General features: G+C 35.9%; 5 protein-coding genes across 8 annotated transcripts in view; 3 read left to right on the top strand and 2 right to left on the bottom strand.

Annotated features, from left to right (window-relative positions):
• The window catches only part of LOC129574359 (rab11 family-interacting protein 4B), a 49,947-nt gene extending 37,972 nt beyond the window's left edge, over positions 1-11,975 (bottom strand). The window contains exon 1 of one of the 4 annotated variants that reach the window (XM_055456273.1): positions 11,209-11,975. The gene's annotated coding sequence lies outside the window, so the exon portion shown is untranslated. The remainder of the gene's footprint in view (positions 1-11,208) is intronic. The other 3 variants (XM_055456276.1, XM_055456277.1, XM_055456283.1) reach the window with 3 other exon arrangements.
• Positions 11,976-13,791: 1,816 nt separating this feature from the next.
• On the top strand, positions 13,792-15,620 carry LOC129574361 (tryptophan--tRNA ligase, mitochondrial). The gene is made up of 5 exons (XM_055456286.1): positions 13,792-14,015; positions 14,140-14,301; positions 14,396-14,658; positions 14,762-15,154; positions 15,348-15,620. Exons 1-5 carry the CDS (start codon positions 13,923-13,925, stop codon positions 15,544-15,546), a joined length of 1,110 nt encoding a protein of 369 aa, XP_055312261.1. The 5' UTR covers positions 13,792-13,922; the 3' UTR covers positions 15,547-15,620.
• Positions 15,621-15,863: 243 nt separating this feature from the next.
• On the top strand, positions 15,864-20,105 carry LOC129574362 (dihydrolipoyl dehydrogenase, mitochondrial). Its single transcript, XM_055456287.1, has 8 exons — positions 15,864-16,148; positions 16,433-16,582; positions 16,782-17,223; positions 17,520-17,700; positions 17,926-18,144; positions 18,730-19,057; positions 19,149-19,238; positions 19,633-20,105. The coding sequence occupies exons 1-8, from the start codon at positions 16,107-16,109 to the stop codon at positions 19,696-19,698; spliced, it is 1,518 nt and encodes a 505-aa protein (XP_055312262.1). The 5' UTR covers positions 15,864-16,106; the 3' UTR covers positions 19,699-20,105.
• LOC129574364 (UDP-xylose and UDP-N-acetylglucosamine transporter-like) lies at positions 20,099-23,398 on the bottom strand. Its single transcript, XM_055456288.1, has 6 exons — positions 22,835-23,398; positions 22,609-22,748; positions 21,729-21,945; positions 21,279-21,410; positions 20,910-21,092; positions 20,099-20,806 (listed from the first exon to the last, which is right to left on the bottom strand). Exons 2-6 carry the CDS (start codon positions 22,683-22,685, stop codon positions 20,387-20,389), a joined length of 1,029 nt encoding a protein of 342 aa, XP_055312263.1. The 5' UTR covers positions 22,686-22,748; positions 22,835-23,398; the 3' UTR covers positions 20,099-20,386.
• A 28-nt stretch (positions 23,399-23,426) lies between these two features.
• On the top strand, positions 23,427-27,104 carry LOC129574365 (mediator of RNA polymerase II transcription subunit 19). Its single transcript, XM_055456289.1, has 3 exons — positions 23,427-24,584; positions 25,332-25,480; positions 26,184-27,104. The coding sequence occupies exons 1-3, from the start codon at positions 24,380-24,382 to the stop codon at positions 26,616-26,618; spliced, it is 789 nt and encodes a 262-aa protein (XP_055312264.1). The 5' UTR covers positions 23,427-24,379; the 3' UTR covers positions 26,619-27,104.
• The last annotated feature ends 120 nt before the right edge of the window (positions 27,105-27,224 follow it).

Raw genomic sequence — 27,224 nt, forward strand, 5'->3', positions numbered from 1 at the left:
ACTGTCGAGCCGTCATCAATTTCGTACCAAAATGTGGGTGGTTCAACGCTTTCACTGTTTCCAACATCGTCCTACGATACAAAGAGTGATGAGACAGGTAGCACTGAGTCAATCACGAAGAAGGAGAATGGAATACGTCGATTCCGTTTATCACGTGTGAAAACTGCCACAAAATGCGCTGCCAAAAAGTTCAACCGAATATTTGTCAGAGCGAAATCGAAGCTGATAAAGCCGTTGTCCCAAATGAATTTGGCTGATGTTTCGATCTCATCGTCTAGCACACAACTCACCGATATCAACGATTCATTCTATGAAACCGCCGACGAGTTCGAGGAAGTCGATTTGAATGAAGTGTCGGAGCTCTCCTCACGTTTCAAAATGCCTATGGAAGACTGTGATCGTCGTCACGTCAACGAAGAGAATCGTTTGTCCAGCGATTCGTTCAATTCAACCTCGACTACAATCTCGTGTGCTGGTCTTGACTCGACCTATCAAAGTATACAAGAGAATTCGCTGAACAACTCAATTAGTTCAACGAATTCGTGTTTGACGTACCAAATATTCGCCGAGTCGATTGCCGATTTGAAAATGATACGTGCCCAGAACGACATACCAATGGTCAAGTCAAGCAAAGCGAAGGAAATTCTGCACAAAGGAATACCGGACGAATTGAAAATGCCCCAACGACTGATGCCGTCTGATGAAAATATCCCTTCAGCACCGGACAAAAAGAATGACCATATAGAAGAGGCGTCGAATGAAGAGGACTCGTATGATTTCTGCCTCGATGCAGCAGATTTGCCAGTGCATGACCCGAGCATCGAAAAAATGGTTAACCCAGAGCCAACGCCAGGCACAGGAACCAATTCTATTCAAAAGAGAAGATTAGGCGAACGAGTGGCCAAAGTATGGCGTCACATATTGTTTGCCATGTTAGAAAGTCAAGTAAATGCCCATCAATCACAATATTGTTACCATTTTACGCATTGTTAATCCCTTTGCATTAATGTCATTTTATTTTTAATTAGTCGAGAGAGCGGATTGAGCAAGTGAAGCAAGTTCGTTCTAACCCAAAATCTACAGTTATATATTAATTCATTTCATATTTCGCTATGTGGAATCGAAAAACGCCTATAATCCATGAGAATTAGTCTAATTCAATTAGATGTAATGTAGACATTGATATATCCAAAGTTTTGAAAATTCGAATTACAGAAGAAATTCAAAGTCAATTCGAATGCGATTTACAATTTGTAAATGGATCAATGAGTTACCTAGGCCCATTTCGGATGGAATTCTCTTGTTAAAAACACATTATTCGACCAGAATACTGCTGATTTTTTTATATTGAGACTGATTCATCTCAGCCTCTCTGATCGTCTGTACAAATAGATGGGAAACCTCAAACAAGAACAATAAAGCGGCACCTTGCGACTGGTTGGATAAATAGAGAATCATGCACATAGTTTGCTGTAACAAGTATGCGTCTGTGTAAGTGCGTCTGTGTTAGTTCAAACGTTGAAAGTATGACACATTGCACTTAGTCTCCAGGTGCCGCTGTATTGTTTACTATTTTCATGATCAGAAAGGCTAATTCATCCAAGAAATAGAAGAAAATAGCTTTTCAAGTCTTCAATTCGACTCCATTCTCGCATTAGAAAATGGACAATTGAGTTGGTTTTCCTTCTGTTCATCAATCAAATGTTCGCTATTCCATGTGAATAGCGAAATTTTTTGGTCGAAAACAATTCAAATTTCTTATTTCGAGCGCGATGTATGAAGTTCCTATCATTTTCGTTGGAATCAACTGAATCGACCGACGAATTGAAGAGTATCAAATTTTAGCATTAAGACGAGTTAGATTTGAGCATTAAGTGTTTTCTCGTCACAAAAACATTCAGCATTTTCGTGCAATGTTGGAAGTTTGTTTTCAAGTTTGAGATAACAATTTGTCCAAAGTTTAGTTTTTATTTAGTTCTTCGTTCCATTTTTACTTATTTTTTTCATAAGTCTTCGATTCAACTCCATTTTTGTGGTGAAAATGGGAAATTGAGTTTGAATTTCGATTTCGAGTCAAAAGTTCGCTATTTGAAATGAATAACGTTTACATTTTGACAAGTTATTCTGCCATTTTTCAATGATTTTCATACATAAAATAAGAAAAATGCTGTGAACTCGAATCCGATTTCCAAATGGAAAATGGATAAACTAGTTTTTTCAATCATTGAGTCATTTATAGCAAAAAGCATCTCAATCAAAATCTCAATATTCCCAACGAATATTGCAGAGTTTTGTAAATTGAGATGATCGAAATTTTGCGATGGGAATTACAATTCACACTCATTTTTGGAAGGAAAACAAGTGATCGAGTTGCGTTTTTTCCAGAATGACATCTAGTTGAATATTCGCTATTTGTAATGAATAGTGATACTTTTCGACAGGAACATGTATTCAATGTATCAACAGCAATTTTTCAATTGTAGGCCCATTATGGATGAAAGTCTCTTGTTAAAAACACAATATTCGGTCAGAATACTGCTGATATTTTGATATTGAGACTAATTCATCCAAGTAATAGAAGAAAATAGCTTTTTAAGTCTTCAATTCAACTCCGTTTTCGCATTAGAAAATGGACAATTGAGTTGGTTTTCCTTTTGTTCATCCGTCAAATGTTCGATATTCCATATGAATAGTGAAATTTTTTGGTCGAAAACTATTCAAATTTTTCATTTCGAGCGCCATGTATGAAGTTTCTATTAATTTTAGTTCAGATCGTTTACAAAATGATTTCTCAAATTAATTTGTTTATAATGAAAATTGATCAAATAAATTTCATTCAAGGCTTCTATCCCGTTTATGGTCTCGCTATTCGAAAGCAATTTTTTTCGACAAAAAAAAACTGGAATAATTCCAGTAACATCTGTGAATATATCAAATCAATTCAAGTCAGTTTTTGTAATGAAAATGGATAAATGAGTTAAATGTGAGATATTTTCCTTGGGTCAAAAGATGCATATTCGCTTAAACATTCAAGTCACTTCAATATTACATAATCAAAACGTACAATAAACAGATACAAAGACGAAATTCATCCAAAAACTGAATATTCGCACCGAATATTGTAGATTTTTTGGTCATTGAAGCAATTCTCTGTATCACAAGTTGTGCGATTCAATTGCATTTTTGCCGTGAGAATGATCCATTGAGTTAACACAATTAGCCAATTGGCTTTACTTTAGTTCTTTTGTCAAAAAATTGTTTTGTCAAATTCAAATAGGGAACGAATTAAATTGGTATATGATTTATGAATTTAATGAATAGCGAGACACTTTGATACAAGAAAAAAAACGTCAGCTTCATAGCTTTCGAGTTATTCGGCACCATAACGTTCAGAGTAACTTGAAAAAAGTCTTGCTTTTTTATTGAAAAAAAAACGAAGTTGAATAGATAGGAAGAACTACAAAGGCAAAAACTTGGTTAAAAGAATGACCTTTAATTTCATTTTTCAATCAATTTCATTAAGCGTCTAAAAACAAAAAACCGATTTTATAATGATAAATGATTTGTGGTTATTAATAATTAGAGAAGGAAAAAAAACATGTAAATATTTCTAAAATCAAGGCCAAAGTCAATTCGAGTCCGATTTACAGTTTGTAAATGGATAAACGAGTTTGTGGCTAGAAAGAGACCCTATGAAAGAGAAAACCCATGATCAAATGCTCAGTATTCGGTCAGATACCGCAGATTTTTTTTACTATGGAGTAAATATTTTCAATCCCAATGAATTAATTTAGAAATGGCCATTTTTTTATGACTAAATAAATATTTTATGATATGAAAATAAATTGGTTGTTGTTATTCAAACATATTTGGAAGATTTTCGTATATTAATGACAAACATTGACAGTTTTTTTGATTCAGAATTGGGATTACTCAACAGAAAAGTGCTTTTCTGAAAAATATGGTAATCAAGAGGATAGAACAGAAATGAAATGACTTGTTTGTCCTTAAGCAAAGATTTCAAAACCGAGAAATCCTCAAATTTTCACAAATGACAAAAAAGTCATTGCACACAATAAACCACTTCCCGCCTTCATAAAACTTTCAGCAGCATATGAAAGGGGGTGTTTTCTATTGACATGATGTGCGCACCCGTTGGCATTGAATGAAATAAGATGCTACGAATGAGATAAATGAAGTCGAAAAAAAGACTTTAAAAATATGCTGGAACTGTTATTTAAAATCTGTGATGCAAATCTCGTCGATGCTGAGATGGTTGTTTTATCTCGTTGTTTTATTGTTTGTGTATGGAAGGATGATCATAAGGAGAGTATGATATCCTTGTCTGTGTGTTAGGGTGGCATATGTGCACAATCAATCATTTTATTTACCGAAAAGTATTTAATGTGCAACAGCTGAGCTGTGTGCGCATTGGCTCGAATGTTGGAGCACTTTATATAAACTACCGATTTAGCACTGGTCGTCGATAATTAGGTGCCTGATACATCGTTTAATGTGTCTGTACAGATGCCGAAAGAGAGTGTTTGCCTGAATCCATAGGCACGTGCCCGATGCGCATGATTGAAATGAGCCATATGAGTTTTTTTTCTACGGTTTTCCATCTCAGTGCATCGATGTTCGTGCAAGAACATAAATAATGTTCCGTTGAACATGTCTATGAACACAGCTGAGAGCGACAGGAAATAATAGGCATAAAATAACGATGAGGATAAACGACAAACGGAACCAAAAACGATACGCGATAAACAGCAAGATAGACGATACCGTGCGCTTCTTCGTCTTTCCGTTGTCTCGATTTCAGGAAGCAATTGCATTTCGATGAATCGAATATTCCATGGAAATACACCTTTTGCCTACGACTTGGTCTACGTATATCAAATAGTTGCGTAAATATGTTTCGGTAGAAGCGGCACGGTGCGCACATGTGCACATCAAAACCATCTGGACCAAGAACAAATGCAACTCGACAAATTTTCAATGTTAGATATCGATTTCGGGTACTTATTTCCTCTTACTTGGAATAGATCAACTTGAACGGGACTTTCAAACATCCAGATGTTTTATTTTTTCCTGTGTGAGTGTGTACAGAGCAGGTATACACCGCTGTTTGTTCCTGTTGTGAAGCAAATATCCCATTTCGTTGAGCAATTGTAGTGGTTTTTTTTCCGTCTTTCTTCTCGGTTTACTGTTCCAAAATTGAACAATAATCATCGAGCATAATACAATGAAATAGCGATCTTTGATGGTATCGTTTAATTCGATTTCTCCGGATTCATTTCGAACAATTCGTTCAATTTTTGACTTAATCATTGCCACTATTTTTCTCTGGATCAATCACTCACTCTCTCAATCACTGTCTCTTTATCTCTCTCTCACCTTCTCTCTTTCTCTCTTTCTCTCTCTCTCTCTTTCTCTCTCACTCTCACTTAAATAACTCAAAAGTAATTACTCTCTCACTCTCGTTTTTCCTCTATCTATCACTCCGTATGGATCGAGCCATTTCATTTGTTTTCCATTATTCGCTCGGTTTCGGAGTAATTGAAAACATTTGCATTTTAAGCATCATCATTAACGGCTGACAACATTCGATTTCACATAAATTTCGTGGAGTGATTCGCGGCCACGACAAGCTTGATGTGATTTTAACCTTGAGATAAACACAAAATTCAAAACAACAATCGTTGTCTGAAATCCGAAGCGCATGCAATGAACGAGACGGCAAAGGGAATGCAAACAACTGAAAAAAAAATGCTCCGCGCTCGGATGTGTTTTCGTCTGTTTTCATTCTGTTTAAACACAGAGAGTGAGATATGCAATAAAAAATCGGTTTTTAAAACCTGAAAATGCCTTGTGCGAATACTTTGCAAAATACGAGCGAACATTTCGTGCAAATCAATGGGAAACAATCTTAGCAATGCAATTTCACCGACAACATCGACGCGAAGAATTACGTGCAAAATCTCCAGCAAAGAATAAACCGAGCAGTTAAATATAGCCGGCGAGAGAAGGACGAAGGAAAATCGTCGAAATAATTTTAATGATTTTTCTCTTATATATGGCAAATGGCAACCAATTCTTGAAAAAACACATCAACCATGAGCTGTGATGCATGACAATCGCTTTGTTTCTCAGCTCTTTTCAATCCAACTGGTTGTTTTTATTTTCGTTGTTTAACGCAGAACAATCGGTGCACATTTATATTGAAATACGTGTGTAATTGCAACGCTCACTGCCAACGAAACAATAAAAATACAGAGAGTCATAAGAATAATGTGACGGGCGCATATGTGTGAACGTGACTCACTTTGGAATTTTTCAATGTAAACATTTTCACACAAATTGTCCCACAATACATCAAGCAATAGATACTGAGATTTGGACACTTTAAAACAACATATTTTTTTTATCGATGCAACGTGACACATGCAAAAATACACAATACACAGCACACGGAATCTGTGAGGTTCTTTCGATTGAATTTGTGAACAAAATTTGCAAAAAGGTGAACATTTTGAACTGAAAATGAACAGAGAAGGCTCAAAAGTAAACACGAACTGAGAAGAATTCGACGAAAAGTAAAAAACAATTGAAGAATCTGGTGAACGACTAGGGAAGAATTTCATGAGAAAAATTTGAAAATTTCGAACATTTTGAAAATAAAGGAGGGAAACATGTGCAGTTTTTAGTGAAATTTTAGAATTTCTGTGGGCAAAATGTAGATTTTTAGGTATAAAACGTTTAATTCCAGAGGAAATGCGAACATTTTCCAGAAAAAAATAGCGAAAGATGCTTGATTGCATTCTAAAGATGGTTGAATATTCGATCGAATGTGAATAATTTCGCCAAAAACTGGAACATTTCGATCGAAAAACTCAAAAATGTCGATAAACATTTAAAATCGCCTTTAATTATCGACCCATCTGTTTTTTTCATTTACTTCCAGTTCATTATCAGTTTGTATTTATCCTTTGCTTTTTATTCCATCCATTTCGAGGTGGATCGTGTTGTAATAGAAATTGAGTTGGATCGCGTTTTGTTTATATCAGTTCGAGTTGGTTTATAGTACAAAAATATTCCATATGTATCGACTGAAATCAGACCCAATTTTCAGCGGTCAAATAAAAAAGTATTCATTTTATGGGCGGATTTTTGAATGATTTCCGTAAAATGCACGTAATTTGCTACGATTTTCCTATTACAATCGATGTGCGCATTGTGTAATGAGTATATTTTTATGATAATAAACAAATGTGCTGGAAATAAAATGATCCCTGAAGAGACCATCAATCGATATGATTTGGTTGAATGACTGCCTCTTTCATTTTAGTCAATTTCTATTTCATTTTATCATTTTTTTTCTCAAATTCATATTCATTTTTCCTATTTATCCAATTTTCATGTCAGTTTTCTTCATTTTATTTCATTTCTCCTCTTTCCCAATTTAATTCAGTGCACAAATATTCTCTTTACTCTTAGAGTTGAGCTGTTATTGTTTTTGAAAGTAAGCTCAGTTGTTGATGCTTTTTTTGCTGTGTTTTGATTGATTTTTTTTGCTGAATTTGTTGTTTTGATCCAAATTTGTTGGTTGTAATTGATATTCAAATCCTGTAAGAGACGTTGTTTTTATTTATCCAGTCCAATATAATATCGATGATACTGTCTATTACTTGTAATGTAGACTCAATACTTATGAATCAAAAAAAGGCTCAAAATTCACGTACACAAAATTCGTTGAAAACCAATCGTTTCGAGCAATTCGATTTACATACGGCAATTTACGGCTGTTTGTTTAAAAGTCATATTTTATATGTTTATAAAGTCGCTGCAATTAGTCTAAATTAGCAAAGCAAACACAAAACACGCGGCAGTAAAATTGCATCAGTCGACAATAAATCGATAGTGAATGTTGAAAACAACACGATGGCGAAACGAGTTCGATCAAAAAACAAAAGCGTGCTTTGTGTATATTGGCAACCAAATTGATTTTGGTATGATCACAATTAACGAGCATGCATCGAGAGGTGTGATATAATAGGTGCGAGATAAGCCAAAAATGCAGCACAACTCCTGCAAGTTCAAGATCGCATGAAGGCGGAAGTGCATTCGACGGAAAATTACACCGATCCGATCGAAGACCCTCTTTCGATCTGTAGACAGTGTCTATAGACACCTGAAAAAAAATCTGTCTCGAATATTTGTCGCAAATATAGTATTTCCTCTCTACCAGAGAGAGAGAGAGAGAGAGAGAGAGAAAGAAGGGAAAAAAGGCACCGCAATTTTGGCGAAACGAACGAATGAGCGAAAATTTGCGCGAAAATTGCGTACTTTCATATTCGCGTCGACGCACACATTTCACTTTCTCGATGAGTGCGCGCAAGCGAGTGAGCAAGCGCTCGTTACATTTGTTTCGATCATTAAATAATTTTTTTTTTCAGCTGTATGTTTGATGTTGGTTTCAGTTTCGGTATAGTTTCAATATTGTTTTTTTTCTCTTCATTCGCTTCATATTGATTGTTGTAATGTACAAGTTTATAATCTTGTTTGAACTTTTTCGCTACGTTTTTTCTTCTCTCTACATTTATTTAGTTTTGTTTTCTTTTTCTTCAATTTCATTTGAAAATTTTGTTTGGTTGGATAAATTAAATTGGATTGGAAGTCAGTGGCCGATATTCGTATAAATTGAAAACGACACACACATACCTAACTTTCAACCGGCCGACCGATCCAAATGGAAAAATGTGCGCTATGCAGCTGTGTGAATAGAGTTCGCGAAAATCGAATGGGCCGAAGAAAATTGACCGTTCGACTGGAGACTACATACCGCATGGTGAGCTTGCAAATGACCACGCTGTCAAAGAAACAATGCCGAAGAAGCAACACCGAATTACGAAGCAAAGAAACGAGAAGAAAAAGCAATGAAACACCGAAATGTAATTGAACAACAGTAGAGCAGAAATAAAAAAAAACAAAAAAAAAACAAATTGTTACTTAAATTGCTCGTTGAACCCTTTTCTCTTTCTTTCACATTCTCTCGATTCAAAATTGAACGCGCTCAGTTCCAGTCGATGGCGTTCTGTGTGCGTGCCGTTTTTTACGATTTTTTCAATTTGGGAAAGATATTTATTGTGTGTATGCTCGTTTCTTTTCTTGCTACTGCCGATTTGGTTCGTGTGTGTTCTGAAATTTGTACGCTATTCTCTCGATCATGAACGGAAACTAGTGTTTCTTCAGACTTTAGTTTAGAAGCAATTTTTTTTAGTTACTTCGAAGAAGAAAAAAATTGGTTGTCGAGCCGGTTTGCCAATTGGAGTTGAGAATTTGCTCGATGAATCGCTTTGAATGGCTTTGAATTGCTTCCATCGAAGGAGAGATAGAGAGAGACATATAGAAAGAAAGGGAGAGAGAAGAGAGGAATAGCGGAAGAGTGAGAAAGAAAGAACTAGTGAAGAAAAAATTCTAATGTAAGTTTTGATGGAATCGGTAGGTGAGACGTGAGAGAATCTTGAATTTATTTTCGACTTTTTGATTAACCCGAAGAATTAATTTTTAAAAGATGAATCATTCAATGAATAGGATAAAAATCACGAAAAAGGAAAAGCATCCATTGAATAAAGCTCAATACGAGACATTTCTGAGTAAAACCTGAGGGAATTTCCATGTGAGACTCAAGAAAATGCCAGACTCAAGACATTGCTGAAGTAAGAGGGAGGAAAACTTGACTTTCCTATTCATTTACATAGTTTTATATATTTTTTCCATGGAGATAATAATGAGGTGAATCGATTCGGGTGTCGGGACTATAAAACTTATCGTGTCTAATCTAAGGAGGAAGTCGAAATCTCAATTATAATTCAAAAGAAGATTCCTCAGAGAAAGAAAGTCAAAATCTTGACTTTAATCTAAGAAGGTAAATCAAAGACTTGACTAGTTGAAAGCCTAAAATTTGTATCAAACTAACAGCATTCACATTTTCTTTTCGCTGGAAGGAAAACCCATCGACATTTCGGTTAAGCGAAATAAACTCGACCAAGCTCGTAATGTACATGTATGCAAAATTGAGCAATGAACGGCATTTTAAATAACACACCGTCAACATACACCGTTCACAATGAGCAGGAAGACGTCACCCGTAATAACAATGTTCTTTGTTTTGTTTCGTGTGGAACAAAACCCCAAATTAAAAAAAAAAAAACTGTACGAGCGATTACAATAGAGGTACATGACTAAGATAATTGAGAGGGAAAGAGATGGCGAGTGAGAGTGATAGAGCGAGACCGAGATAGAGATTGAGAACGAGAGAGCGAGAGAAAAGATACACCTGTGTTCACATAAGCACAAAACAAGGTCCCATCGATATTCATATAATTTTTTTTTCATTCTTCCTCTCTCTACTTAAACACACTGACATGAGTTGGATTATGATTTGTGAATAATGAAGTGCTTCTCAAAATATCCACTACAATCAATGAAACGTGCATGTGCCGTCCGTCCGTCGTTTGATAATAATCGTCTTATTGCTAAGCAATTACTCGACAAATATTCATTTGTGGAATGAAGTAAATCGATGATCAAGAGGAGAAAAAATCACGGCGTAAAACGTTTTTTTTTTTACTAACGAACTTGAAAAAGAGACACATACAGTGTATGTCATACACAATACCAAAAACGGTGGATGAGATCGAAAAAGCAACAATTTCGTCAACGAGATAAAATACAAATAAATCGTGAAATGTCAATGAGAGACAACGACAACGACGACGACAGCGATTGTTCACAAAAATTACAGGTAAAAATTTAGCTGTACACAGAAAATCAGCTATTCGTTTCACGGTTGAGCCGATCTAAAGGCAGCGAGAAATGAACACACCGACAAAAATGAGAGAAAAAAACTAAAAGCTAATGCATTAAACACCATCATTCGGTACACATACCGAGCACATCAAAGAAGAAGAAGTAGACTCAAACACACGGCGTACACAATCGAACAACAGCGGAACCGAATAACGATCATCACACACCACATCTCGTTCACTTCTCACACTCACACTTAGAAGCTTCTCAGGTGGTTTATTATTGTTTTGTGAATCACGTCGAGCGAGCAAGCGAGAGAGAGTGCACGCAATTGCCTATTTGATGTTGTGTATAAAAAATTGGTTTTTCTTTTGATTCAAGTGAAATGTTCCATACCTTATTCGTGCAGAGCTGTGATTGTTGTTTATTTCTTTTTCTCGTTCAGTGGTGGTTGTTGTTGAAAGAAATATGATTGCAGGCCCGAAAAAATCGAACAACGACAATGACAACAACAACAACAAATTTGACAACAAAATCACATAAACTGACCTCGACCAAATCAACAAAATCACAATTTGTCTTGTTTGACAATAATTTTGCGTTTGTTTTTATATTTCTCTTTGCTATTTTTTCTTCTCTCTCTCTCTCTCTCTCTCTCTCTCTTTCCTTTTTTGCACATGTAAATAGCAGATTCAGAGTGACACACAATTTATTCGCGTTTAAAACACACACGATTGATAGCGATATATATATGTAAAATAAAACGGAGAAATAATAAAACTAAACACACGGAGGAGAGCACAAAAACGAAAAAGCGATCGTGTCACGAGACGATTGCACACACAACTGACGAGCCACAACTTGAAAGTTGGACACAGATTGAATCGATGCGATTTTTTCGGTGAGTGTTGTTGTCTGTCGGTGTGTGTGTGTGAATATATCGGAAAGCCGAAATTTACGTACACAGTGAAGAAACGGAGAATGTGAAGCAACGTAATCAGGTCTCTAGCTGTATCGAGTGTCTTCGTTCGTGTGTATGCGGCACGCAAAGCGACAGCAACTAACATGCTTTAAAATTCAAAAACAACACACAAATTATACGTCATCGTTTTGTGTATATATCGAGCTATTCCAGCGTTTCTCTTTGCGCCCGTTTCGATTTGTGTACGTATGCATCGAAATCACACGGAATGGAAACACGGCGCTCGATTTCTCATAGGATAGGCATTTATATTTTTGTCATACCATCTGAATCCGATACACACACGGCCACTGTGTTTTTGCCTGCCTAGTTTCTTTGCTCGTTCACTTCTACCAACGTACGTTGCAATGCCGCATGCGGTTTTGTGCAATTTCACACAGCCAATGTGTCGGCATTCACAGTGTTTTGTGTTGTGCAAGCACCGTAAAGCCTATGCGGATAAAACGTTTGAGGTGTGTATGTGTGCTTGTGTTTGTGTCCATGCATTGATCGCACATGCACACAAAACCAATTCCGATGAATACACACTGTCTACCTGTGCCACTGCGCTTTTCCATCCGCTGCATTCGCCGCACGCAGTCACAATTGCATTCTGCTTCTTCTTCTTTCTTCTTTCCCTCTGCTTTGGCTCGTTATGTTTACACACAACTACCTTTTTCAGTCGGAAGAAACTCATTTCTATTTGCATCAAAATACACATAATTCGTTTTTGAAATGAATATTTTCCTAACTTGTCTTCTGCTGAATTCATTTAATGAAAACAATCATTTGTTGTTGATGTTATGGTTTTGACTCTGGGTTCCATGTCAACCACCTGATTTACTTTTCTTTTTATGCCACACAATTTGTTACGTTGTTGTTTTTTTAACGTTAAGATTTGTTAATTCAATAAATAAATGCCTTTAAATTGGTGTCGCTTTGGCTTTAAACGGGAACTCGGATCTCTCTTCGATTTTAAATTGAGTTTTTGACTTTGAAGTCAAAGAAGCTAGTCTTTGAAAAAAAGAATCTTTTCACTGTTGAATTGAGAAAACATTTTTGCAGCAAAACATAACCAGAAACGTGCTCAAATCCAAAAATAAAATTAGGAAAACGCAAAAAACATGCTTGCAAATATGAAACCAGCCAATCCCCGGCTGTAAAACATTCAAAATAGCGGCTTATGTGTGACTTTGACCAAACACAATTGCCATAGTGAAGAGAGCAACGCTTATGTGCTCAGGTCATGTCAACGATTGTGCAACGCCCCAATGAACCGACCATCGAGTTGAGTATGTCTGTGTATTGTTTCGCTACAAAAAACCATTTTTGACTTTTGTCTTGTCCTCCTCCTCCTCTTCTTCTTCTTCTTCGTTTCTATTCGTAAACGCCATAACATTGTTTGACATTTAAAAAAAAACCTGTTTCGGCTTTGGAATTTCCATGAAAGCATGTACATTCGCACAAAGACTAATTGACTACCGATTTATCTTTGCTGTACACACACACTTTTTTCTTTGACATCATAGACAATTAATATACTTCTGGCGTCGTTGCATTGAAACATAACATCTTTGTTTGATGGAATAATGAACATTTTGTGAATGAAAGTCGTTTTGGTGATTTTTCTCATGAAAATATTTTTCCAGTTTTTCTTAGGCTGATGAAATGTGTTCGATAAGAAGGAAAAAATATATAATTTATGGAAGTTTTAGAAGATTGAACCATTGAAAGAGATTTTCCAGAAGAATTTCAACAGAATATTTCTTCGAAGTTTTGATTTTTCCTCAAAAAGAAATTCAAACTCCTTTTTCTTACTCTTCTCAGACTGAGTACTATTGAACGTAATCTACAGAATCAAAAAGAAAGAAGTTCAAAACTGGTCCAATTCAAAAGCCACCCAAATATTTTGTCCGTTGGAATAAAATCGAATTTGAATTGAACCGCTTCACGTGTAAGTCAAAAAGTCTTACACAAAACGAGTGGCGCTGTACTTCACATGACAGTTTGCCGAGTCAAAAAGACAAAATAAAAAGCCTAACCTCACAAAATTGTGTTGAAATCGGTTGATTGCAGGGGAATTGTTGTTATTTAGATATTTATTGGTCAAATGTGAGAGTTGATCAAAACTTGAATTGAACCATTAGAAATGCGTGGCTTATCGGCTCTGGTGAAGCCGATCAATGCTTGCCAGAAATGGATCGTGCCTGCGGGTATCACACATTTCAGCACAAAAGCACAAGTAATTTGAAGAAGTTTTGTTTAATCTAAAACGACCGAGCCAGAGTAAAGTGACTGCCGGATAGTGTGAAATTAAAAAAAAGGTTTTTCCACTGTTATTTAATTGTGTTTGTTCTTTTTGCCAGCCAAAGCAATGGCCACGGAAAATAATCTCGGGCATTCAGCCGACCGGAGTGTTGCATATTGGTAATTATTTTGGTGCGGTTCAACGATGGGTACAAATGCAAGAGAGCGGCGAAAATGTAATAATCTTCCTAGCTGACTTACATTCCATGACCATGCCCTATGTGAGTTTTATAGACTTATTTCCTGCCGAGCTTCAAAGAGCTCAAAAAGAGCACAGAAAGAGTTTTCATGTGATGACCTTGTATTGATTTTCAGGAACCAGCCCAATTACGTGAGAATATTTATGAATTAACTGCAACACTGTTGGCTTGTGGCATTGACACAAAGAAAACACCAATTTTCCTCCAATCCACCATACCACAACATGCTGAACTCTGCTGGATACTGAGTTGTCTGTGCACAATGTTGCGATTGTCACACTTGCCACAGTTTAAAGAGAAGTCAGCTGAAGTGAAGGACATTTATACTGGCCTGTTTATGTATCCAGTTTTGCAAGCGGCCGATATTTTGATGCACAAGTAATGTTGCCTGTTGGTTTGAATCATTTTCTATTCGAACTTGATTACATTCAATTGAAAACCCCACTGAAAAATCCATTAAAAATCATTTCCTTCTTTCCAGAGCTACTCATGTTCCATGTGGAGAAGATCAACTGCAGCAGCTCCAATTGGCTGCCCACTTGGCCAAAGTATTCAATACAAAATTCGGTGAAACATTCCCAATAATCGAACCGATGATTGGACAAGATGCAAGTGGCCGAATTCGATCACTTCGTGATCCATCGAAAAAACAATCGAAATCCGATCCAAGTGACCAGAGTCGGATAATAATGCGTGATTCACCCGCTGCAATTCGCAAGAAAATCAAACGAGCGATCACCGACTTTACCTCCGAAGTGACGTACGATCCGGAAAATCGGCCGGGTGTCTCAAACTTAGTTGGCATTCATGCTCTAGTCAAAAATGTGAGTCCGCAGGAAATTTGCGATCAGTCCAAAGAACTCGACACGGGGAAGTAAGTCGCTTTTTTGTCATTTTTTTTTTCTCGTAATGAGAATATTCTACTTTCTAAGAAGTTGCGTGAAATTTCCTTGGAAATTCGAAACAAAATTATTTCAATGTCGAATCAACATTGTCGATTTAATGACAGCAATATCTTTTCTACGTCGATTAACTTGTTCATTCTCTTCAACATATCCAATTTCCAGGTACAAATTGGTGCTTGCAGAAGACTTGGTTAGCCTCTTGGATCCGATTCGATTGAAAATCGAGGATTACCTAAAGAACCGTGATTATTTGGATTCAGTGCTGAAGGAAGGTCGCGATGTTGCTGCACAAACGGCCGAAGCAACGATGAAAGAAGTAAAAAGTCGAATTGGTGTGAATATTTTGCAAAATTGTAGATAAGAAATTGAAAATTGAAAATTGTTTTAAAGAAATAAAAAAAACTCGTTACTGTTGATTGAAAGAAAGACGAAAAAGATAGTGATTATTTTATCTCTGTCGAAATTGTGCAAACACCTCCGAAAAACGTGAACTTGAGTCGAAAAGGAATATCCCATTTCAATTAGCATTTCAAGTACATCGACGGTCGATGTAAATCATACGGTGTATGATAAGAAATTTCAGAACGATTCCACAGCACAACACAAGCATCAGTCGTTGGGTCGGTTGGTTGAGCGCACACATATGGCATTAGTTTGACATTTGTTTGTCCACATGACATTAACGTATACACTCACACACTCATGCGTATACACATATTGAGCAAAAAAAAACTCTCTCTCACATCGACGAAACGTCAAAGTAAATTATTTCGCCCAATAGTCGACTAGCTGTTTAATCGACTGAATCTCTCGATTGTACTGCAATTTTCTTGTTTTTTTCTTTATTTTCCACTTTACGGGTACCAGTTCATTCATTTGGCCGTTGATCATCGGAATTGAAAGTAAATAATTCGTTGCAGAATGCAGAACAATTTGAGAAAGTTGGTGACAATCGGAGCTAAGGTTTGCAGCCATTCAATACTAATTGAGTTCTTTTACATTTCGTTTTTTTTCGCACATACATTCTTATCGTTATGCAATAGACACGACCTTAACCATAACCTCAATGGTCAAAAAATTCGCTTGATTTTTTTGTTTGTTCAAACACAAATTTATTTACAATTCCACTTTGGGATTGTATTTTTTGCCCGCATTTGATGGTACCATCACCCACCAATTTGGTGGTTATGTAATCAATATTTGCAATTTATCTCATGATTTGTTTCCTTTGATGTTGATTTTTATAGAGCTCAGTCGGATTCCGTAGCAATTTCGGTTTATTGGGAACGTTTGCCAATCGTGCGTATTCAACGCAACATGAAGCCGATTTGGTGGTGATCGGTTCAGGACCTGGTGGCTATGTTACTGCCATCAAAGCCGCTCAACTTGGATTCAAAGTGAGTTTTATCGGTGTCAAAATTAAAGAAATAGAAAAAAAATTACCGAATTGTTTTTTTCGCATTCAAATTATATAATTCGATTGCAATTGAATTTCAATTGACCACCGGTTTCAATGATGCGACAGACAAAACCATAAAATGAACGATGGAAAATGTTTTGTTTATTATAATCCACTGTTTTTCGTTTTGTACACAGACCATTAGCGTTGAAAAAGAGGCAACATTGGGTGGAACCTGCTTGAACGTTGGCTGCATCCCATCAAAGGCTTTGTTGAACAATTCCCACTACTATCATATGGCCCATTCGGGCGAACTCGCCAGCCGTGGTATCAACGTAAACAACGTTGAACTCGATTTGGAGAAAATGATGGGCGAAAAATCGAAAGCTGTCAAAGCATTGACCGGCGGTATTGCACAGCTGTTCAAAAAGAATAAAGTCGATGTGGTACGTGGACACGGCACAATCACCTCACCAAATGAAGTTTCAGTACAAACCGAGGGTGGCGTTGAAACGATTCGCACACAAAATATCATCATTGCAACCGGTTCAGAGGTCACACCATTCCCGGGCATTGAAATCGATGAAGAACGCATTGTGTCCAGCACTGGCGCTCTTAAATTGAGTGAAGTACCGAAAAGTAAGTGAATGGAGAAATGGGCTAAAATATAGGGATCTAGAGTGGTATTCCCTGATTAGCATTCATCGTCGACTTGAGTTATTTTAATTTTGTTTTCATTTTTATGATAAGTACGTTCAATCGACCAGTTTTTGTTCACAACAACTTTCACTCTTCTTTTTTTATTTATCTCATATTTCAAATGATGCCATTTTTTCGTATTTTTTCATTCATTCACCCCGTTTTCCGTTGTTATCTATTGAGTTGAAGGATTGTTTTGCTTCGGTTGATTAATCGCAATCGATTGTTTCTTTCAGATATGTTGGTCATTGGCGCTGGTGTCATTGGCTTGGAATTGGGTTCAGTGTGGTCACGTTTAGGTGCCGAAGTAACAGCTGTTGATTTTCTTGATGTTATTGGCGGTGTTGGCATGGACGCTGAAGTATCAAAATCATTCCAGAAAATCTTAGGCAAACAAGGACTTAAATTTAAATTGGGGTAAGATTGGCGTTACTCGGTTCATATTATTCGGTTACAATTGCTTTACTCTTTGCAAATTTTAACAACATTTTGCACAATGTTGACCATCTAATGATCTAATTATTATTATTGAACTTCAAAAATAATTGAATAGATTAAGCTAATTTAATGTTGCCAACAAATCGATTGGTTATTAAGCTATAAGTTTATCGATGAAATTCAATGAATTCGTTTTTGTTCCAGCTATAAAGTTACCGGAGCATCACGGCAAGGCGACTCAGTCACTGTTTCATTGGAAAAGAAAGACGGCAGCACCAAAGAAGATGTCACAGCCGATGTTGTTCTTGTGTCCGTTGGTCGTCGACCATATACACAAAACCTTGGATTGGAACAAGTTGGCATTGTTTTGGACGACAAAGGCCGAGTTCCAGTCAATGGCCGCTTCCAAACTATCGTACCCAGGTATTGAATTAATGCGATTTTTTTTCTCTTAAAGGGGTGAATGACATTCTGATCCACAGTTAGAGGACACATCACTTTTATTTTTTAACACACCGCCGAATTCGAACAACAGTTTCGATGATCATCCACAACTATTCATTTGCATTAAATTCCGAAGTTTTCAATCTTTACGAACAAAAAATCTTCCCAGCTACTAGATACTAAAGACAAGCCAAATATATTCAATCAATAGCTTTTCAACTATCGATTATATTGCCATTTTTTCTCGAATTTTCTTCTGATTTTGGTGTGTAAATTGAATTGGTCATGATTGTACACCTGATTTTTTTGTGATAAGTCTTGCAATTTGCAAATGACTCAAATTTCAAACATTTTCATAAATTACACAATTTTAATACGTTTCCTTGATTCACTCAAGAACCAGTGGAAATTAATATACTAAAAAGATGAAAAAAAAACCATAAAATAATCCAAGCCCATTCGGTCAAAATTTTACTTAGATTCACAAAATTTTCTTTGAAAACAAAAAACAATGAAATTTCTGAAAAAAAAAAATTAAGCGAATTTTCTTTCAATCAATTCCAGCATCTATGCCATCGGTGATGTAATCCACGGTCCAATGCTTGCTCATAAAGCCGAAGACGAGGGAATTATCTGTGTTGAAGGTCTGAAAGGTGGTCACGTGCATATCGATTATAATTGCGTACCAAGCGTTGTTTACACACATCCAGAAGTCGCCTGGGTTGGCAAATCAGAAGAACAACTTAAAGCCGAAGGTGTCGAATACAAAATCGGCAAATTCCCATTCTTAGCCAATTCACGCGCCAAAACAAACAACGACACCGACGGTTTCGTTAAAGTGCTCGCTGACAAAGCCACCGACCGGATACTTGGAACACATTTGATTGGACCTGTAAGTGTTGTTTTGCCGTTTCTCTTCCCGCTGATTTTCTCCGATTTTAAAAATATTTCCGAATATTAATTGGATTTGTAAATATTTTCAGGGAGCTGGTGAACTAGTCAATGAAGCCGCTTTGGCCATGGAATACGGAGCATCGGCCGAAGATGTTGCTCGTGTCTGCCATGCACATCCGGTAAGTTTTTCGAAAATAAGAACTGAGTTTTTAAAACTTTAATCGCCTTAACTAGGCAACTTGCCTTCGATTTGAATTGGCTTGGTTAGAGAGGGTTTTTCGAAGAAATATTTCTTCAGATTTTTTAGATAGATTTTAATTTTGTTTTCTTTTCAAAAATCCATTTTTTGTCTAAAGTATAATTTTTTCAATTTTTTTTTGCTTTTTTCAATTTTTTCATTTTTTTAAAACTTTTTCGATTTCTATTTTGAGTGTTTCCGGCTTTTTTTCTTATTTTTATTTCTGTTTTTTTTTCAACTACCTTTTTCTTTTTGACCCATTTGAATTCAATTTTTCTTCGTTCATCATGAATATAATACTCATCTAATTTCTCCTTTATTTTTTTTCCATTCAGACCTGCGCTGAGGCATTGAGAGAGGCAAATCTCGCCGCATACTGCGGAAAACCAATCAACTTCTAGACGAAGCCAACCTTAACGTAATGAAAATAAAAAAAAAACTCACTTAAATTTAAACGACGAATAAACATGAAATAAATACCAGAAACAAACAAAACTTTGGTTACTGAAAACATGAATTTAACAAACAACAAAAATGGAAATGTGTGGCTTTGCGGAGCGCTGCATCCCAACGAATTTCTTTACAATGCAATACTGGTCGATTCCATTTTGTCGATTTATTCATTGCATCGTGAATATCTCGCATTTTATTTATTTTCCTAGTTTGAATGAATGAATAATGAAAAACAAAACGAAAGGAGACCCAGGCCCTTTGCATAGCTCATCGAATAACACATATTAGCGTTTGTATATACTATAGAGTTAAACTTATCGAAATAAAATAAAATCATCAAGTTGCACGTCCGATAGCATTTACACTTTTATTTGCATGTGCCCGTTACAAAAATTCACTTAACAAACGAGTATTAATGACTTACTATATACATAGAATTGACTATCCGGTTGTGTTTCAGAGACGAGATTCTTCTTCATTTTGTTGTTCGAGATTCTTCTTGTTAGATAAAGGGACGTTCTTGCGAACATTTTTTGACTCATTAAGGTAAATGCCATGTTGCTCACTCTTCAAGCATTTTGAAAATAATGATAAAAAGCGTTTAATGGGATATTAATTCTGTGACTCTTTCGCAGACTAGTTTTGTTTCGATTTGTCTGTAGCGCCCGCAGCAACTGCGGATTTGCTGGCTTTCTGCGACATCGGCAACGGTAGCATTTCGGTGAAAATCATTGTGCCGACGAAAACCAAGAACGTGCCAATCCAATGGCAAACGGTGAATGAATTATTGAAGTAAACAATGGAGAAGAGCAGTGATATGAATTTGCGTAGTGTGATGATTAGGGTGACGGTCAGTGAACTGCATTCCGTTGTTAGCAAAAACACTGAACTGATGCACAGATATTGTGTTAAACAATTTGCAAACAAGCAAATCCATAGAATCGGTATTGACACACCGATGACTGGAATCGCAACCGGTTCACTTGCATTCGCTATCGCCATATGCTCCGCAATATTGTTGTACAGCAATAGAAATCCAGGCAACGGCAACAAATGCTACAAAACAAAAACGGAATTAATGGTTAAAAATCCATTTTCAACAGAACGTTAGATTTTCCATGAAAAATGTTCAATTTTTTCGTGAGTGGAAACAACTTACGGTGATATAAAGCGCTTCTTGTGGATGCTTGCCATGGACTTTGTACAGAACCTCCACATAAATTCCCATTCGGGCTGAAAGGAACAATGCTAGCGTTAGCAACGAAAGGCCACACATCCACCAAAAAAACTCCGAATAGCCGCTCGTATCCTCTCTTCCTAAATTTGGATTTGCAGTGCTTTCCTGAAAGAGTAAATATCGTGTCAATTAGAATAAATTGCTGCTTTAAAATATGAATTTGGGAGATAATTGAAATTTTCCCCCCAAAATGTGGAAGAATCTTTTTTCTTCATCCATTTGTAATTATAATTTTCTCTACAACATTCAGCCAGAGTTTGGTGGCGACACAATAACTTAGAAGATACTCACAATACTGCTGCCAGAGACAAAGGTACAGACAATAATTCCCAATGTTATCATCAACACTGATAAATATTTCGAGAAATCATAACGTTTCCGCAGTATTACGATTCCCATTACCATATTTGCGATCAACGAGCCCTACAATTTCGAAATTGAACAGATTTTTAAAAGTTGAAGAAAAAGAATATTTTGAATGAAAGGATCATCGTCAAAATGGACAATAAACCATAAAAAAGTAGGGTGCAAAAGGCCACTGAAAGCTGTAGACACTATGTATTAAAATCGTACCGTCAGTCTACTCAGTTGCGGTGTTTTTTGTTTGTTTGTTTTTTTTTTGCAAAATTGAATAAACCAATTAAATAAAAAAAAAAACCAAAAAATGGAGAAATCGATTTGCCGAAAAACGGCAAAAAGTATGGAAAATATTGAAAATCAATAATTAAGTCGAAAACTCACCGCTCGAAAGATCATATGCAATGGCATCGGAATATTGAAATCTAAAGCGTAATTGTTACATACACTAGCAACAAAGAACATCACGACTAGAATGATATAATTTTGGTACCCGATTCGAAGTGGCTCTGTTCCGAATTTTGATGTGAAAATGAACCCCTCTAATGCGATGAACGCGAATTGGGCAAAAGTTACTAAATTTCCCAAACCAGGGTCCATCCTGTAATAAAATGACAGCAAAAGAGTACATCATTATTATTTATTTCAACGATTACAGACTTTACGTCGCCCATTCTTTGCCAATTATTTGAAAAATCCAACATTTTGTATGAATAATTGAAAAATAATGGAAAGTGGGAGGAGTTGAGACCAAACAACAGAGTCACGTGAAATCAATATTGTCCCAAAAACCTTAATAAGAATTTTTTTTACTAGCAACACAAATATTTTTGTTCAATTCAAGTTGAAAAAGTGGATAAATGTTATTTATAATATATATATCAAACTGATATTTTTAGTGACACCAAGAACGATGGTCGAGTGATACTTATTGTAAGAAATTTTTCAATGATAATTTCTGCGTCACCGAATAAAAAAAATTATTATTGATCAACAAGAATGAACATGAATTCAATAAATTTTCTTAATTTTTGTCAAAAAAAAAAATTGAAAATGGCTGTAAAATAATTACAATTCCCAATCTTGATTGGGTATAGCTAAAAAGTTTACCTTCAGAAGCTATGCCTAAACTTGATAAAAGGTGGTTACATGGGAATCTCCCATACAGAAAAGAAATTTTTAGTTAAAACTGAATGTGTACTATGAGCACCAAAAAGCAATTGTTCAGCACCAAACACAATAAAATCAAATGAGTTAGACTTACTTGACCATATATTCAAGAATAACGACATTGGCGCAGCATCCAAGGATTGTGCCCAGAATGGCGAGCGCCACTTTCATTGTGATACTAATTTAAACTTCCGAAACCATCCAAATTCGATTCTTTAGGTTGATTTAATTCACCTAAAATATGAAATTAGCAGATTTTATTGATATAATGTTTTTCTCTGTTCTTGTAAATTTCGCATTAATTCTCGTATTCTTCTTACATTTTTCAGAATTTGATGCATTTTCTATACATTCACTAATTTTCTATATATATGCTAATTATATAATTTATATAATGAAATGTCGATATATAAATGATAACAATCAGTGTTTGCCACTTGTTTATTTCGATGGAAATTTGTGTATATGCAAAAAAAAATGGTTTATTTTACGGAGATAAATAAATAGCCGGTTGTCAAAATGTTATTGTGATAAAATAAGTGTCATCTATCGGAGTTGTATACACACACACACAAACACTGTATACAAATGCCAAGTTTTATAAGAAAATTGCCAACGTCAGTTGATTGCTTTGTGTTCAATTTGTTGTTGGTATTTTTCTTTTGATGTGTGATTCGATTCAGATTATCAGTTGAAAAATGTCGAACATTCCAAAAAAAAATATTGAATTGCTAGAAAATATTCGGGAAACGCTTTTTGCAAAAGAACTTTTCTCGAAATTATCAAAAATATTCGAAAAAATTCAACCATAAAATGAAAATAGTATCAAAAAATGCGCGTTTGTAACACAACCGAATGATGATATCAATGGATCCAATGGATGTGAAGTTGGTTGCAAATGCGACACATGCAAAAGAAACCTTTTCAACTTGACGCACGCACACACTCACACATGCACCACATGGACCCACACAAACGCACAAACCGAAAAAAAAGCAGTGAGTTTGACAGTAAGTTTTGATGGTATCAGTGTTGGCCCAATGTAGACACAAGACAGTGACGACAAGAGGAGCGAGAAAAAAAACAACTTCGTAATAACACAGTAACAGCAGCAGCAACAGCAGCAGCAAAAAAAATATATCTAAAATGGTGGTCATAATGGCACCTACTGCGAAACAATTCACATTCACCCGTGTGTGCAGCAGACAGTTTCGTTGATTTTCGGTGATTTCCAATATTCCTGAAGTGTATTCGCATAACAATAAAAAAAAATCGTGTTAAAATAGACAATTGAATTGGAAACTAACAACGACACGAACCAAAAAATACGGTGGAAAAAAAAAAATGGGAAAATGCATCACAACTCGAAATAGACAGACTTTGACTGTTAAACAGCAGCGATAGTAAATAAGCAGAGTTCTTCTTTTTTTTCTTCTCTGTGACAAAAACAAAGGATCGACTGAGTTTAAGTGAATCATTTTTTTTGGCGTATGTAAAACGAGCAACAACAAAAAATAGACCGAAGAAAAACGAACGGAAAGAAAAGATGTTGGTTTTCAAACTGAGTTCGTTGTTGCGAGGCCAAACGATACTCGAACACCGTCGACGCAAATAATAATGCAAGTGCAACCGTGGCCAAAAAGCTGACATACAATTAAGACAATTTCGATATACATATTCGGCGAGAGCGAGAGCGAGAGCGGCGCCAGCAGCTTTGTGTATTTTAGTTCATAGTTTAGTTTAATTTTTTTAGTTTTTCTTTCCTTTTTCGTCGGTTTTATTTTTTCTTCGGTCGTTGATTTTCATTTTCCAACCTAAAATCAATCAATTCATACGAGAGACGGCCGCAACAGAGTGTGTGAAAAATGATAAATTTTGGTAATAATATGATGCATGCGGATCAATTTCGCAAGATGGAAACATACTCACCGAAATCGTCACCGCGCGGCGGACGATCGCCGATCGTATCGCGCCAAGATTCATCCGGCACTCTGAAAATGAACATTTCACTTGGCAAAATTCCATCGATCGTACACAGCGGACCATTCTATCTAATGAAAGATCCACCAGGTAATTATTTATTGGCCACATTATGTGTGTACGTGCGTGTTTGGATGTCTGTGTTGGATGTTAACACATGAAACACGCACTTTTATAACCTAATTTATTGAAAATTCACTACGGAAAATATTGTTGCAATCGTTTCGAAAGTGCAGCGAAACCATATCATTGCCCGACCGATGTAAACAATACCATCATGTCATCAAATGACATGCATTCAAAGCGTTTAAACGGTATGATTTGATTCAATGCACATTTTCTTTCAAATGATTTACATGTAGCTGTGCTCATTTGGTGACATTTTTCGCGTAAACGATTGCTCTTTCAAAGTATGAGTAACTCTTTTTTTGAAGAAAGGAAATGAGAAATTTTTTCATTTTATTTTTATCGGCGAATTACGAGCAAATTTTAGATGTAAATAGTGGATTTTTTATCAGTTCAGAATTTATTTTTGTAGCGACATTTTTTCCACGAATAATTCAACTTTAAACATGAGTTACGGTTTGATTTTTCTTATTTGGCTCGACGTTTGTTGGTTTAATCTTTCCAAACCGAATCGAAAATCAAAAATCTCATTTTTACGATTTTCTTGATATAAAAAAATCATACAAAATTGGGCAAATTTATTTACGCTCTGCACAAATCAATAATAAAAATTGTTGGGCAATATTTTTAGTATTCAGCATGAACAAAAAAATCATTTCAAAATTCTAGCAAATTCCTAACCATTTTTTAATTTCTCTTCGAATTGAACAGGTGGAAGTGAATTGACGGGTGCAACAAATTTAATGGCATATTATGGATTAGAACACTCATATAGTAAATTTAGTGGGAAAAAAGTGAAGGAGCAATTGTCGTCATTTTTACCAAATCTCCCGGGTGTTATCGACGGTCCCGGCCAAATCGTAAGTATTTACTTTGGATGAAAGTTTGTTTTTCTTTTCTTCGCATTATACTGTTGTATTGTGCCAACTATGTGTAGGTTTGGATCTTGAATGGAGTTTTTATCAAGTTTACAAGTAGAAGATTAAATTCTAAAAAATTTCATTATCGCAAATCAACGTATTTTCCACTGAACATTGAACATTTTGATACGGAAAATATTTTGTAAATCGAATATCGTCGAAATATTCGAAAAATGAGAAATTGCGTAGAAAATGAGTCAAGTTTTCTTTTGTAAAACTCTTAAACTGGGCCAAAATTGGACCAAAGTCGTCTTTAATAAAGACTTGATTAAATTTTCTGGTTAAAAAAAACAAGCCCCGGATAGGGAATGCTTCTGTGTTTCTATTACATAAGAGTATGCTGTCCGTCCGGGGCGTTATGACCGCCAATCATTAAAAACTTATAAATTTCATTCCATTTCCAATAGAATCCTTCAGTCTCAAACATCATTGATTTTGAATGACTGCAAATGACCACATACGAAAAATTTAAGAAAAAAATTTCTCTCAAAAACTGTATTTAAAAACATTCAATTTTGCCTTAAATTTCTCTCTAAAATTTCGCCTTTTCTCTAAAAATGTTCACTTTTTCTGAAACGTTCATTTCCATCTACTTTTTTTTGAACTATAACTAATCTCTTCCCTCTTTCTCTCTACTTTCTAGGATAATAGTTCATTGCGTAGTGTAATTGAGAAGCCGCCGATTGGTGGGAAGGAGCTGTTGCCGTTGACAAATGTACAGTTGGCTGGTTTTCGTTTGCATCCGGGTCCACTACCCGAGCAATATCGTTATTTGAATACAACACCGGTGCGAAAGCATAAAAAATACAAGAAACATCGTCATAAGGATAGTTCAGTGCCAATGCCAGCGATGCAAACGGATTTAGTAGCTGAGCCACATGAAAAGAAGCATAAAAAGCAAAAGCGTCACGAAGACGATAAATCGGAGCGAAAAAAGCGCAAGAAGGAAAAGAAACGAAAGAAACAGCGCCATACGCCCGAGCCACCTGCCACAACGGTGATCAGCAACAGTATCATCGGATCGAACAATCCAAGTGGTGTGCCCAGTTTCCCTGGACCACCAACCGGATCATTTTGATCATTCGCCTAAACGAACAATTTATGTGTAATTAAAAAACAAAAATCCATTGTGTACATAAGGAAACCAGAACCCGCGTCTAGCTCTCACAAACTTACATACCCACAAATACAACAACACATTCAATTCCATGGTAGTTACTCACATGCAGCTTCCCAAACGATTCAAATCGAATGGAAAACTTAAATTTTGCATCTCCTCCGCAATTTTTAAGTGAACACTCACCTCCCTCCTCCTCTCAGAACAATGAATTCAACACATCCATTCACACACATAACCCAACCTAAGAATCTATTCACACAAAAACCCAAACCCAAGAGGAGAGGAAAAAAAACGGAAAAATAACTCCATTTGTTATTAGACTAGCAATCTTTAAGATAAACTGAAATCAATTTTCGTATCGAAAGGACAACAACAACAAATTATTATTTATAACGAAAGGAAAAATACAATAAAAAGTATAAGACTCTACAAATGAAAAATAAAGCGTTTTCTTAATTTTGCGACGGAAAATATGTTTGGAAAGTGGTTGGCAAAAAGAACCAAAAGAGAGAAGGAAACAACAGAACAAAGGGAGAAAAGACAGTAAAATGTCTCTAAATTGCA

This window comes from Sitodiplosis mosellana, unplaced genomic scaffold, assembly GCF_009176505.1.
Source record: "Sitodiplosis mosellana isolate CC-2019 unplaced genomic scaffold, AAFC_SMos_1.0 Smas_scaffold_6162, whole genome shotgun sequence".
NCBI lineage: Eukaryota > Metazoa > Arthropoda > Insecta > Diptera > Cecidomyiidae > Sitodiplosis > Sitodiplosis mosellana.